The following is a 15,266-nucleotide window of genomic DNA, read 5'->3' as shown; positions in this document are numbered from 1 at the left end:
GGAATCAACTAAACAAAATAAGTAACAAGGAATCTATCCGAAACAAACCCAAATTTATTTTTACGTTCTGCACATGTCTACTTTAATAATGGACATTCCATAATATATCAGGGACATTGTTCTGTGGATTACTATATATACACAGTTACAATGAGTTAGAAATTAGACTACAGTAAGTACAGTATTCGTATCTTGCTACTTATAGATACAGGTCAATGAACAGGAACCAGTGTAATACTATCTATGTGCTAAAGGTGTGCATGGATTTCCATCTTGGCAGGGACTGGTAGAGTGGAGGGCACGGACTGTGAGTTAGTGGTCCAGCCAACGCTAAACAAACATGATATATTATAACATTTGCAGTCAGCTGATTGACTGGCCAAGCTAGCTGATTAAGTGGGGATACTTTGCAACTCCGTGGATGAGAAAAGAAAACTAAAACGTAAAAGTAAGGAGTTATATTAATAATAATAGCACTGCCAAGCTGAGACCTAAAAAAAGAAGAGGCTCTATACTTAGCTTTGCAGTGGCCTGTGTCTGCAAACGCAAACCACAATGCTGCTCTGCTGCCACTTCAGATATTTCACCAATCAGTTGTCTAATATCAGTTGCAAGCAGTGGTTCCTTCTAGCAACTCATACGTACTGAGCTGGTGAGAGGAACCACTGTGTTTGATGGAGGACTAGGTATTGTGCACACTCAAAAGTGTGGCCAGGAAGAAGAATTTCAGCAATGTTTCAAGACACATACTGCTGGAAATGTAAGTAAATGTAAATGTCTTTTTTTATTTTTATTTACAGGTGTAGCACCTAGTAGGCTGCTAGTATTTAGGTAAATTTAGTTTTTGGTTTCCCTATAGCCAGGGGGAGCAGTGGTTGTTTGTTCTTGTCTGTTCTGGGTAATGCTGGTGCAGGCTTTACCCTGAATCCCACTGAATCATTGGAAAGTTTGACCCTGGCCTGCATATTCATTCTTTTTCAGAGTGAGTGACCAGCAGGGGACTGAGAGGGGTATAAATAGCCTGGGATGTAGAACAGCTTCCTCTTGTTCATGGGGGAGTAAGACCCAGCCAGAGGGCCGAGGCACCCCTGGGTGGTCAGCTACAGCACTGAAGAAATCCTTTTGGGGTCCCAGCTCCAGTTAGAGCTTGAGGACCTCTGTCCAAAGGATACTGAAGAAGTGCAGAAAGCTCTACATGGGATCCAGATCGCAGGCACCCAGTATAGAGACTGACTGGTACTTTAGGAGGCTTTCCAGTGCCCAGGGCACAGTGAGTACTAGCCTTAAAGTGGAGTTCCGCCGTTTTTTTTTTTTTTTTTTTAAGTCAGCAGCTACAAATACTGCAGCTGCTGACTTTTAAAATAAGGACACTTACCTGTCCAGTCCCCATGCGATGTCGGCACCCAAAGCCGATCTATCCCTCGGCTGTCGGGTGCTGCCGCCACCATCCTCGGTAAGGGAATCAGGGAGTGAAACCTTGCGGCTTCACTTCCTGGTTCCCTACTGTGCATGCGTGACTTGCGCTGCGCTATCCCACTGGTTCTTGCTGTGTTCTGGGACCCGTGTGTATCCCAGTGGGGGGGGGATGGGAAGTGGCGTAGATACCCACGGGTAGCTCGGGTATCTATGCCCGGAAGTGGGAGCAAAATACCTGTATTAGACAGGTATCTGCTCCCCCCTCCCCCCTGAAAGGTGCCAAATGTGACACCGGAGGGGGGGAGGAACCGGAGAAGCGGAAGTTACATTTTTGTGTGGAACTCCGCTTTAAGGATCATAGAGCCTTTCCTTGCCACTTTTGGAGGAGCTCACTGCAGTTCACTCAGGACTATACACTTGTTGGGGAGTTACTGCATTCCTACACCCTGAATGAGCAGATCAACTTTGGTGTCCTCTTTGCATTTTTGTTAGTACCTTTTGAAGTATCCCAAGGCTGATCGCCATCCAAGGTAAACCAGCTGATAAACTGAAAAAAAGACATACACTGCTTGTTTCCTGACACAGGTGACTATAACCTTGCCTTTGCCATATGCCTAGCAGGTAATGAAAGTCTGAGGTCTGTGCTACACAAGTATGCTGTTTTCCTCATTTGACTGTGTAGGGCACCTTTTAAGTTTCATTCCATATCTAGATTAAAGACAAGTAACAGGAAGAGGGTTAGAGGAGAAGTACAGCCAAAGCTCGTGGATCACAGGAGTGCAGTTTGTTCTGCTCTCCTTTGACCCGTTTTCAGCAAACAACGGGCTGAAGCCTGTCGTTCGCTGACGTCACAGAGCCGGTCCAGGCTCGGGAAAGGTTGCTCCCTCCACAGTCCAGCTATCCAGTGAGCGTGGGGGAGCAGAGCATAAATCCAGTGACTGACAGTCACTAGCTCTCTGCTCAGGGAGCTGCAAGAAACGAGTGATCAGCGGTGTTTGATCGCTCTGTTCTCGGTGTTAGAGCCAGCGGGGGACAGATGCAGCGTCAGACAGACATTCACTGGGAAATTCAGTGTACTGCTGTTTCTCCTCCTCTAGCTCTTATGCAGCTGAGAACAGAGGGAATGTGATCATTTATAAAAAGGGGGGGGAAAGTGTTTATAAAAAACAGTGTTCATTTCTATTTTAAACAGAATGGGTTGTTTTACAAGGTTAGGGTGTATATACACTTTAACTGTACCCCTCCCTTTCACTCTTACATTATTAGTGCCTGGCATGTTACTGTAAAGGTACTACACTACATCTTTGAAGGGCAAGAGAGTGTGAAGGTCTGTGCCACACCAGGTATTACCTGGACTTTCAAGAGGATACCAGCAGCAACTGCAGTAGTGGACAGAAACGGTGAGTATATGCACCAAGGAGTTACTACTAGGGTGGTTGTATTCATGCCATGCTATATGTTACATACACCAGACCTATGCACCCTGTGCAGTCAGTGGCGCATGGTGAAGTTTTAGAATGGGGGCGCCAGACCCCTCCCTTCCTTTTTGACCCCCCCACTTGGTGAAAAGGGGCGTGGTTTCAGCTAAGTAGTGGGCGTGGTTCTAAGGTGGTGGGGTTAGTGTCTGAGATGAACGAGGGATGGAGGGAGAGGGAGGGAGGGACAGCAGGCCCAGATCCTACACAACAATAGAAACATCAGGTCAGTGGAGCCCCTCCTTACATCTGTGTCCCCGTCAGCGGAGTCCCTCCTTACATCTGTGTCCCCGTCAGCGGAGCCCCTCCTTACATCTGTGTCCCCGGCGGAGTCCCTCCTTACATCTGTGTCCCCGGCGGAGTCCCTCCTTACATCTGTGTCCCCAGCGGAGTCCCTCTTTACATCTGTGTCTCCATCAGCGGAGCAGCAGGGTCGTCCTCACATCTGTGTGCCCGGCAGCACAGCCCTCCTTCAAGCCGCGTCTGTCTCTCCCCAGCTAGTTCCTGGCTTTCTCCGTGTGTTCAGTGGCGAGGGAAGGGGCCTCCCCTCTCCACTGAACACAAGGGGGTTAGTACTCATGGCGGCCATCTTTTTGTAGCCCACCGGAAGTGACTTTGTTCTCACATTGAGAACAAAGCACCCGGCCGGGCGGATGCAGCTCGGCACGATGGATTGTGCCGCATAGCAGCTCTAAACACCGCCAATGAAGCGCTGCGTCTGCAATCTTGTGATTGCATTGACGTGGCGCTTCCCATAGTGCACTGAGTCCGGTGCCCGAACACAGTGCACTTAAGGACCTTTTTTTTTTTTTAAAGGGCCATGTTTACATTTTTTTTGTGACTGCCTTGGGGGGGGGGCGGAGCCCAAGCGCCCCCCATGGACCATCCGCCACTGTGTGCAATGCAATATATTAAGCCTGTAATACTGTAATACATTCCTAGAAATGCTGCAATCTGTACACTGTGTTGTACATTCATACCACTAACAGTGTTTTCTAGGAACTGAGAATCTCACCTAATTGACCAAACAGGCACACTTTTACAAGTAATATCATTAAGAAAAAGCAAATGTTTTTATTCTATTTACAGGCATCTGGCGTGACAGTTAATGATGAGGTCATCAAAGTGTTCAATGATATGAAGGTGAGAAAATCCCAAACAGCAGAGGAGGTAAAGAAGAGGAAGAAGGCCGTCCTGTTCTGCCTCAGCCCTGACAAGAAGGAGATCATTGTGGAGACAGAGAAGCAAATATTAGTGGGAGATATTGGCAACACAGTCGAGGATCCATACAGGACCTTTGTTAACCTTCTGCCACTCAATGACTGCCGTTATGGACTGTATGATGCTACTTATGAGACCAAGGAATCCAAGAAAGAGGACCTTGTCTTCATCTTCTGGTACATTCCTTAGAAGAATGTGGTAACAAATGATGTGATTTTTCCCAAATATCAGTGTTGCTTGAGCAAAGTCTGAACAAATGTGATATGGTTTTCTTAGGCTTACTCTTAGAAAGGGTCTGAGGAAATTGGGTCCCCTATCAAACCAATGCACATGCAGTAACACACATTTTAATGCACCTTACTGCATGCGTTTTTTTGTATTTTTATGATATGTATTTAATGCATAAATAATGCACCTGCATTAAAGCATGTGTACAATATACAGTATACTCCAAGACCCCAAGTAAAAAAAAAGATCTATCACAAAAAAAAGGAGTAGTAGAATAAAATAAATCTTTCTTTTCTGTCATTGCTGGTTGTAGCTCCACCCCTCCTGTGGCCCACACATTTGGGAATTCCCATATTAAAGCCAGTACTGAGCCCCACTTCCTTTCCATTCTGCAGTACTGTGTTTCTTCATCTCTCCTCTTCAGTTTATACTGCAGACTGCTGTTCAGGAGAGAGAGTGGAAACTGTCAGCTTGTATTGTGAATAATTGCAGCTGAAGGAAAGGGCTTTCATTCACAAAACCACAATCTGACAACACAATTGTGAATAAAAGTTTTCTGCAGCTGAAATCATTCAGAACACTAGCGGACTGAATAGCAGGCTGCAGCTCCAGACTCTTTGTAAACTAAGAGGGGGGTGTGGGCTCCATGTGTTCTGCCTGTTATGCACCCTCTCCTACTGAGTTGTCACTCAGAAACCCTTGTCCATTGATCAGTGTGTTGTTGGATTAGGGTTGCCACCTGTCCAGGATTCACCCGGACAGTTTGGGTTTGGAATCTTGTGTCTGGGTTTCAGTCTGCCTAAAACCTGGACAGATTATTTAGACAGGGCTGTGGCTCCCTAAGTAACTGAGATAGTCACACAAAAATCTGTTGCCATCTGGGAGCTGTGGGCCGCTGTCTGGGGGCAGGTTTGGCATCACTGGGGGGGTATCGGGCGATAATGTCAGCAAGAGCAGTTTGGCCACACCCACTGTTCACCGCAGCGCGCTGCATTACCACTCTCCTTGAGGCATCCAACAGGTGTCCCAGGTCTTTTATAATCCTATAGTGTATACTACGGGAAAAAAAGTGCCCTGTAAAGTGTTTGAGTTTGGCTAGAAGAAAAGGTGACAACCCTATGTTGGATAGGTGGGTGGGACTAGTTATCTGACACCACAGATCAGCACATTCTGCACAGATTTAGATCCCCTGGGGGGTTAACATGCTTTACTTTATTCTGGTGATAGATTCAGGGACGCTGTTAGAAATCATGGGGCCCCATACAGCCTACCTGATGGGGCCCCCTGACTCCACCCCTCAAACCCTGATCCCACCCCTAACCTGTTCCCACCACTTCAGAAAAAAAATGCAGCTTTGTCTTCCAGTGAAAGCAGGGATGAACTCAGGTGTGTTCAGATATTAGTCTGACTGCTCCTGAGCTATCACGCCCACTATGAAACTGTCACAGTGCCCCGCCAATCATAAGCAGCGGAGGCATTTCCTGTTTCGTGGCTGCATATGTTGTATACTAGAGATATGTATACGTGCGGCTGTGGGGTGCAGAATGCCTCGGTCACATATGATTGGCGGGGCATTGTGACAGTTCCATGAGAGCAGCATAGCTCAGGTGCAGTCAGACTAGGATCTGAACACACCTGAGCTCATTCCTGCTAATAAGAATGCTGCAGCCAACTTTTATTTATCTCCATTATCATCATGATAATCACACAGTACAGGTGCTGTGGTTCAAAGCACATAATCCCATGTGTGATTATAATGATGATAAATTAACCAGCAGCTAAATGTGATTATCAATGATGATGATCACATTTAGCTGCTGTATAATTCGATCAAGGGCAACAGACATGGCATAGGTAAAGGGCGTGTGTGCACCCCAGTTTGGCTCATTCTCTCTTGCTGATTGTACCTTTTTCAGAGAAAATATCTGCAGACTTGATGGATGGAGGAGCCTTCACTAATGCTGGCCATACACTATACGAAAAATTGTCCGAACCCATTTTTGAAAAACGAACATTCAGTCATGAGCGCAAACGATAGTGCCATCATGTAATGACCGATAAATCGTTCAGTGGACATAAATGAATGCATTTTTTGTTCATTTTTTTACATATACCTAGTGCAGACAGTTCAGACGGGAAATACATTAACCTTTCAATTTATCGTTCGTTCGACAGAAAATTTCCAAACTTGTCCTTCATTTTTTCGGCTCAAAAATGTCCCAACGATTAACGATTTTGTGCCCATTAACTGACTGTCTAAATAACTGAATTCCAGCCGATTTTTCGTATAGTGTATGGCCAGCATAAGTAGCAGTGTACTCTGTGTCTGTGTGTTCACACAGAGCTGTGCTGAAGATAGCTGCTACAGTGCTGCTGATTCTCTCTCCTCAGCATTTACTTGCTGAAAAAGGCAGGCTGTGAAGAAGCTGCTGTTCAGTATCACTCTGCCCAGGGACTGAGGCTGTGGCCTAGAACCTATTTTTATTGTCACAAATGTGGTGCCGGCTTGTAATCCGCTTGCGTGCCGATTTAGAAAAAAAAGTCCCACCATGCTGCAGCCTTCTGGGCCCCTCTTGATGAACTGATGGGGCCCAGGGAATATGGATTAGAAAACCTTGGAGCCCCGAGGAAGAATAAATAAACCACCAGCAGCTTTTTATGCATAATACCTTATATCACTTGACGCTGCTGGCCCGGCCCCCCTGTTAAAGTGATGGGGCCTGACCTGCTACAGTTGGCCTTATTGGCGGCTTTTTTTTCTCAGTTTTACATGGACTGAAAAAAAGTTTAAACTCCTGTTGTTTACTGCTATCCTAGGTTTTTACTGCTATCTAAGGCCTCGTTACAGATATTAACCCTAATTTCCTGTCCCGCTTACAGCATTTTATACAGAAGGTGACAGGAACTCTCCAACAGTAATACAGACTGACATAACATGTTTTTTTGTTAGTAGAGTAGGGAAAAAGTAAAACTTTAGTTAGATTTTTATTTCTATCAGTGTCCCTACTGCATATTTCCTGGTGCCTCCATGGCAGCATACATGTGATAGAGCTCCGCCTCTACTCCGCCTTCAGGACTAATGAATAGCATAAATTAAAGGGCATAGCCCCTCCCCCAAAATGCCCTTTTTTTTCCTCATACCTCTTGACTGGTGAAGAGTAGCAGTACGTTCATACCTTCACAGTCCGCAGCATCCGCCGGGTTCAGCCTCTCCCGTGCGCAGTCCCTGTTCTTGGGCCGCTATTAGCGCTGATAAGACTGGGAACCCCTTCTGTGGATCTTTTGGGGTCTTGCAGAGTTTCCTCACAGGAACGCAGTCTGCTGGCAATTCAAGAACAAACGAATGAGTGGTGGAGGCAGCAGGAGGATCAGCTTCTCCTTTTCGCTTCCTTTGGTCAGGTTAGATTTTGTTCCTTTGGATAAGAGGAGTGTGATTTAGGCTTTGATTAAGGTATTTCTTCCTTTTGAAAAATAAAGAATAGCAAAAAGAGCAGTAGTAGTGGTATATTGTATGATAGTAAAATTTGTCCCCTTTAAGACACTTTTATTCCTAGTTCACGCATGCGCGACCCAGGCTTTTAAATTTTTACCTTTTTTTCTCTACATGAGATATATCCTGGGTTGCTGCGGTTCTCCTGTGGCCTCTTGGGGTGTCTCTCTTCTCCCCACTCGCTGAAAGAGCAGTGGGGAGAGGGGTGGCGTGGCGGTACCCTCTCCTGACGGTCTTGGCATGTCTCGGTTCCCTGTGTGCAGGCGCAGCCCGGGATACGTTGCTGCATGTAGATGCCAGTGGGAGGTCCTGTGCCCCTGGTGCGTATGCGCACGTGCAGGCGCATAGAGCGGTGAAGCCTAGGCCACCATCTTTCTTAGGGAAAAAAACATGCCATTCTGGTTAATCTTGCCAGAAGCTAGAACTAATTAATTACAGGTTCCTTCTGTCTAAAAAATAATTAGTTAATTAATGGAGTGTTCCCTCCCTCTCTCCCAATAAAAGTTAGTCTCTGTTTGAGCTCAGGGTTGCTCCTCATAGCCTGTGTGTGTGTGCCCTGCAGCTCAAAAAAACTTTTCAGCAAATAGGTACAGTGGGGATGGAAAGTATTCAGACCCCCTTAAATTTTTCACTCTTTGTTATATTGCAGCCATTTGCTAAAATCATTTAGTTCATTTTTTTCCTCATTAATATACACACAGCACCCCATATTGACAGAAAAACACAGAATTGTTGACATTTTTGCAGATTTATTAAAAAAGAAAAACTGAAACATCACATGGTCCTAAGTATTTAGACCCTTTGTTGTGACATTCATATATTTAAGTGCTGTCCATTTCTTCTGATCATCCTTGAGATGGTTCTACACCTTCATTTGAGTCCAGCTGTGTTTGATTATACTGAATGGACTTGATTAGGAAAGCCACACACCTGTCTATATAAGACCTTACAGCTCACAGTGCATGTCAGAGCAAATGAGAATCATGAGGTCAAAGGAACTGCCTGAAGAGCTCAGAGACAGAATTGTGGCAAGGCACAGATCTGGCCAAGGTTACAAAAAAATTCTGCTGCACTTAAGGTTCCTAAGAGCACAGTGGCCTCCATAATCCTTAAATGGAAGACGTTTGGGACGAACAGAACCCTTCCTAGAGCTGGCCGTCCAGCCAAACTGAGCTATCGGGGGAGAAGAGCCTTGGTGAAAGAGGTAAAGAAGAACCCAAAGATCGCTGTGGCTGAGCTCCAGAGATGGGAGAAAGTTGTAGAAAGTCAACCATCACTGCAGCCTTCCACCAGTCGGGGCTTTATGGCAGAGTGGTCCGACGGAAGCCTCTCCCCAGTACAGGACACATGAAAGCCTGCATGGAGTTTGCTAAAAAACACCTGAAGGACTCCAAGATGGTGAGAAATAAGATTCTATCTTGGTCTGATGAGACCAAGATAGAACTTTTTGGCCTTAATTCTAAGCGTGGAGAAAACCAGGCACTGCTCATCACCTGTCCAATACAATCCCAACTGTGAAGCATGGTGGTGGCAGCATCATGCTGTGGGGGTGTTTTGCAGCTGCAGGGACAGGACTGGTTGCAATTGAGGGAAAGATGAATGTGGCCAAGTACAGGGAAATCCTGGACGAAAACCTTCTCCAGAGTGCTCAGGACCTCAGACTGGGCCGAAGGTTTACCTTCCAACAAGACAATGACTCTAAGCACACAGCTAAAATAACAAAGGAGTGGCTTCACAACAACTCCGTGACTGTTCTTGAATGGCCCAGCCAGAGCCCTGACTTAAACCCAATTGAGCATCTCTGGAGAGACCTAAAAATGGCTGTCCACCAACGTTTTCCATCCACCCTGACAGAACTGCAGAGGATCTGCAAGGAGGAATGGCAGAGGATCTCCAAATCCAGGTGTGAAAACTTGTTGCATCTTTCCCAAAAAGACTCATGGCTGTATTAGATAAAAAGGGTGTTTCTACTAAATACTGAGCAAAGGGTCTGAATACTTAGGACCATGTGATATTTCAGTTTTTCTTTTTTATTAAATCTGCAAAAATGTAAACAATTCTGTGTTTTTCTGTCAATATGGGGTGCTGTGTGTACATTAATGAGGAAAAAAATGAATTTAAATGATTTTAGCAAATGGCTGCAATATAACAAAGAGTGAAAAATGTAAGGGGGTCTGAATACTTTCCGTCCCCACTGTATGTGTTACTTTTTTTTAATATTACACTGACGTAGATTTTTGTTAGGTTGCTCTTTGGGGTCCTATTTTTGTCTTCTTTTCTGTATTTCTTCAGCTGATCCTCCTGCCCATTCCGCCATGAGCCATTCTTCTCACAGTCCAGATCCTCTTGTATCCAATAGGTATGGGACCACCTGTACGTGAATATTTAAAAAAGAAAAAAAAAAAAAGTGTGCCACTGAGAAACAAACTTTGGTTGTTTCAGCCCTGTTCCTTCAAAGCGGTCCAGAAAGTCCTCAAGGCGCCATGACAATAACGCTAGCCCTTAGCCGAGATTACGTTCTTCACATCATAGGTCTTCCAGGAGATCAAGATCTCAAAGACATCGTCATTCGCCTTCACCCCCACTGCGGGCGTCAAGGAAAAAATGCTGGGCATGTGGCTCGGTTCCACTCCCTGATAAGCTTGTCTGCAGAGACTGTCTCAGGGACTACGCAGCTAACCGGGAATAAGAAAGGCCAACAGGTGGTTGACCTACTTAAACAAACCATGAAAGACTCTCTTTCTGAATTGATGGCCATGATCCCCGCTCACCCGGTTTCACAAGCTGCACAAGTATTGGATTTAGACCCCGACATTCCGGGTCCATCAGCTGTTAGTACTCCTTTGCCTCCATCAGGAAAAACAGCTAAACAAACTCCACCGGTAGATTCATCCGAGGAGTCCTCAGATGATACTGAACCATCTGGTTCCAGTTTCTCCCTGGTTCAGCCCTTTGTCCAAGCGGTGAGGAGCGCCATTGCCTGGGAAGACCCGGAAGCACCTCCTCAAAAATCAAAAACCTATTTCCCATTACTCAAGAGAAAACAAATCTTTTTCCCATTAATGGGGGAGATCAGGGAGATCATGGAGGATGAGTGGAACTAAACCGACAAAAAGTTTACTCTAGCCCGTGTAACCAAACTGTATCCACTGACAGATTCGGATACTCAGTCCTTAAGCTTAATGCCTGTGGTTGATGCGGCTGTAGTGCATCTGGCAAAATATGTAACGTTGCCAATGGAGGATTCAACGTCTTTCAAGGATCCCCTATATAGACGTATTGACCTAGACCTCAAAAGGAGCTATCTAGCGGCAGGGGTGGCTTGCAGACCAGCCATTGCGCTGACATCTGTTTCCAATGCCATCAGGTCTTGGACGAAAAATGTTGAGACAGCCCTGCACCAAGACATTCCTAAAGATGACATAATCAGAGCTCTGGAGGAGCTTAAGTTGGCGGCAGATTTCGTAGGAGAAGCTGCAATTGACACAATCCCTTGTTCGGCCAATTCAATGCTGCACTCGGTTATGGCAAAACGGGCTTTATGGCTTAAACCTTGGACAGCCGATCTGGCATCAAAGCAAAAATGGTGCAAGATTCCCTTTGAGGGAAAATCTTTGTTCGGTGAGAAACTCGACAAAGCAATTTCTCGAGTCACAGGGGGCAAATCCAGCTTACTCCATCAGGACAGGAAGGTCCGGAGAACAAAGGCCTATTTATCTCGTTTCAGGCAATCAAATTCCAGAGACTTCAGGCAGTCTCGCCCCTTTAGGGACAACAAGAAGTCGTGGAGAGGTACTCAGAATTCTTTTTTGGAGCCAGAAAGAACAAGTCCCTCACCACTCCCCAGGAGGGGACAAAGTCTTTTTGACGCCAAGGGGACGGAGACGCCCCCAGTGGGAGCCCGGCTAAAACATTTTTTCCCCATCTGGGCCTCCCAGTGTCAAGACCCATGGGTCCTATCAACGATCCGGTACGGTCACTTCTGGACTTTCTCTCATCAACCTCCTCACACGTCTTTCAAAGAAACACAGTTAGCGGCCTCCCCACAGAAAGCACTGGCCCTAAACCAATTTATGGAGTCTCTGCAGCGTCAAGGGGCAGCAGTAGCTGTTCCCGCATCGGAGCGATTTACAGGTTTTTACTCCACCCTTTTCCTGGTGCAGAAAAAAAACAAGCGGCTGGAGACCTGTAATAGCTCTGAAAAAGCTAAATTGATACATCCATCTCGAAAGCTTCAAGATGGAGTCGCTCCAAACAATTATCCAAACCATACAACCAGGAGATTGGTTAATATCGATAGACCTGCAGGATGCTTACCTCCCACGTCCCTATTCTACCATCCTTCCAAAAATACTTAAGGTTCGCAGTGGGTCATGTCCACCTGCAATTTCAGGCTCTGCCCTTCGGGCTGTGCACCTCCCCTCGGGTGTTCACAAAAGTGTTGATATCTGTCTTGGCCCCTCTGAGAGAGAGGGGATTAAGAATTTACCACTATCGGGACGATATCCTCTTGCTATCGATCAACCCGAGCCAGCTTATAGCTCACAGAGAAATTCTTCTTCAGTTGTTGTCGGAGTTGGGGTGGTTGGTGAACCATCGAAAGAGCCAATTAGTTCCAACACAAAAGATGATCTACCTAGAAGCAATGTTCGATATGCACCTAGGCACAGTCTCTTTACCCCAAATGAAGATGGAGAGCATCATTCAAAAGATCTCCAAGACCATACAGAGGTCCTATCTATTAGCCTCACAGTGTCTGAGCCTTATTGGCACGATGTCCTTGTGCATACCTCTAGTTCCATGGTCTCACTGGCACCTGAGACACTTCCAGACGGGATTCTTAACACAATGGAGATGGCAACATCTTTCCCAGACAATCCGTTTAACAACACTAATGAGCAGGAGACTGCACTGGTGGACGAATACAGAGAATCTCTCCCGGTCCCATCATTTGGGTTCCCACTCACGGACCACAATTACTTCAGATGCGAGTGGCCAGGGGTGGGGTGCCTTTTGCAGAGAATTCTGGATTCAGGGAAGATGGTCCTTTCCCACCAGAGGGATAGTGTCCAACGTCCTAGAAATGAGGGCAGCATTTCTAGCCTTAACCTCTTTTGCATCTCAGGTCAGGGGACAGAGAGTGCTTTTGGACAACAAGGCTGCAGTCTCATACCTTCAGAAGCAAGGGGGCACCCACAGCAAGACACTTCTGAGGGAAGTGGAACCTGTAATGCTCTGGGCAGAGAGGAACCTGGTAGACCTCAGGGCAATATATCTCCCAGTCAGGATGAACTCAGAGGCAGATGTCTTATCAAGGAAGTTTGGGAACAATGAGTGGTCTCTCCATCCCCATGTGTTCAATCAAATCTCCAATCTATGGCAGACCTCACAAGTGGACCTCTTTGCTACGCAGGAGAATTCCAAACCCAGGAGATTCTTCTCTCGCCTCCCACATCCACAAGCGGATGGAGTAGATGCGCTATCCTGTCCTTGGACCTTCAAGACAGATTACGCCTTTCCTCCCCACCCACTCATATCGACGTTTCTCCTCAGACTCCTGAGCGAACCAGTCCAAGTGCTAGCAGTTCTACCCTATTGGCCGAAGAGACCTTTGTTTCCACTAGCCATGCACCTCAGTTTGGATCAGCCGATCAGAATTTCCCCCCTTCCAGCAGTTGTTGACCCCAGGTAGGCTGGCCCATCCAGACCCACAGAAGCTGGATCTTCATGTATGAAGGTTGAATGGAGGAGGTTTGAATCGCTAGGCTGTTCCCAAGAGGTCACATCCACCCTGTTAAAAGCCAGAAAACCAACAACCAACGCAATCTATGCGAGGATTTTGGACAAGTTCTTATCCTACGCCACAGGAAAAGGGTTTGATCCTATCTCTGCTTCCACTGCTGATGTTCTGAGTTTTCTGCAAACTGGTCTAGATTTGGGGCTCATCCAGAGTTCCCTTAAGGTACATGTGTCCGCAATTTCTGCAGCAACTAACACCAGGTGGGCAGAAGACCCTCTAGTGGTCACGTTCCTCAGGGGAGTATTGAAGATGCGTCCTTCATCCAGACGTTCCTTTCCAAAGTGGGATCTTCCTCTAATATTGGAAGTCCTATCCACTCATCCATTTGTGGCGGTTGAAGAGGTCTCAATTTGAAACTTAACTTTAAAAACAACTTTTCTGTTGGCTATTACATCCGACAGAAGGATTTCGGAACTCCACTCTCTGGGCATTGGGGATGATCACATATCCTTTTTCCCAGATAGGGTAATACTTTGCCCTCTCAAAGGGTTCACACCCACGGTCACCTCAATGGCAAACCTGTCAGAACCATGGGCGTTACCAGTTTTCATGGACTTAGAATCAAACTCCTGTCACAAGTTAGACATATCTGAAGTCCTCAGGGCCTACTTGGAAGCCACAGCAAGTTTCAGGAACTCTGAAAGATTATGCATCATCTCATGGGGTAAGAATAGAGGAAAGGAAGCGTCTACCAGAACCTTGGCATCCTGGGTTGTCAAGCTAATTCAGAAAGCATACAGGGTGAAGATCTTGGATCCTCCGGCTCAGGTGAATGCTTATTCAACAAGAGCGGTATCAGCTTCCTGGGCAGCGAAGGCAAATGTTTCTTTGGAAACAGTATGCAGGGCCGCCACTTGGTCTTCTTGACACACGTTTCTTAAACATTATTGTGTTGATCCCGGAGCTCTTTTGACAGTAGAGTTTGGGAGAAGAGCACTTCGTGCTGCTATGTCTGTATCTGATTAAAAAATTTTTAATTAAAGGCATTAAACCCACCCATGTGAGCTAGTTATTTATCACATGTATGCTGCCATGGAGGCACCAGGAAAATGGAAAATTGTATCATGCTTATGCCTACACACGACCGGACTTTCCGTCAGAGTAGACTCTGACGGTCTTTCCGGCAGAGTTCCGCTGAAACGGACTTGCCTACACACGACCACACCAAAGTCCGTTCGTTTAGAACATGATGACGTACGACGGGACTAGAAAAAGAAAGTTTAATAGCCAGTAGCCAATAGCTGCCCTTGCGTAGTTTTTGGTCCGTCGGACTAGCATACAGATGAACGGTTTTCCTGATAGGAATTGAGTCCATTGGAAAGATTTGAAACGTTCTATTTCTAGGTCAGAATTTTAGAAAGAAAAAGTCAGATGAAGCCCACACATGATCGGAATGTCCGACGGAATGATTCCGTCTGACCTTTTCTGCCGGAAAGTCTGGTCGTGTGTACGCGGCATTACCTGTAATTTTCCTTTCCTGGTGCCAATCCATGGCAGCATAAGCTCCCACCCTCAGTATTCTATATTACGAAGAATGTTGGGGAAGGGGCTATGCCCTTTAATTTATGCTATTTACTAGTCTTGAAGGCGGAGTAGAGGCGGCGCTCTATCACATGTATGCTGCCATGGAATTGGC

At 46.2% G+C, this 15,266-nt stretch overlaps 1 protein-coding gene across 3 annotated transcripts in view; it reads left to right on the top strand.

The window, feature by feature from the left end:
* CFL2 (cofilin 2) overlaps positions 1 to 15,266 on the top strand; it is a 114,090-nt gene that overhangs the window by 56,685 nt on the left and 42,139 nt on the right. For 2 of the 3 annotated variants that reach the window (XM_073609794.1, XM_073609796.1), the window contains exon 2: positions 3,981 to 4,288. In XM_073609794.1, the coding sequence (XP_073465895.1) occupies positions 3,981 to 4,288 (308 nt within the window). Of the gene's footprint in view, positions 1 to 2,682; positions 2,817 to 3,980; positions 4,289 to 15,266 lie in introns of all 3 variants that reach the window. The other variant, XM_073609795.1, reaches the window with a different exon arrangement.

The sequence above is a fragment of the Aquarana catesbeiana genome, linkage group LG13 (assembly GCF_042186555.1).
Source record: "Aquarana catesbeiana isolate 2022-GZ linkage group LG13, ASM4218655v1, whole genome shotgun sequence".
Lineage (NCBI taxonomy): Eukaryota > Metazoa > Chordata > Amphibia > Anura > Ranidae > Aquarana > Aquarana catesbeiana.
Note: the sequence above shows the minus strand (reverse complement) of the source record. Positions and strands in the feature narration are given on the sequence as shown.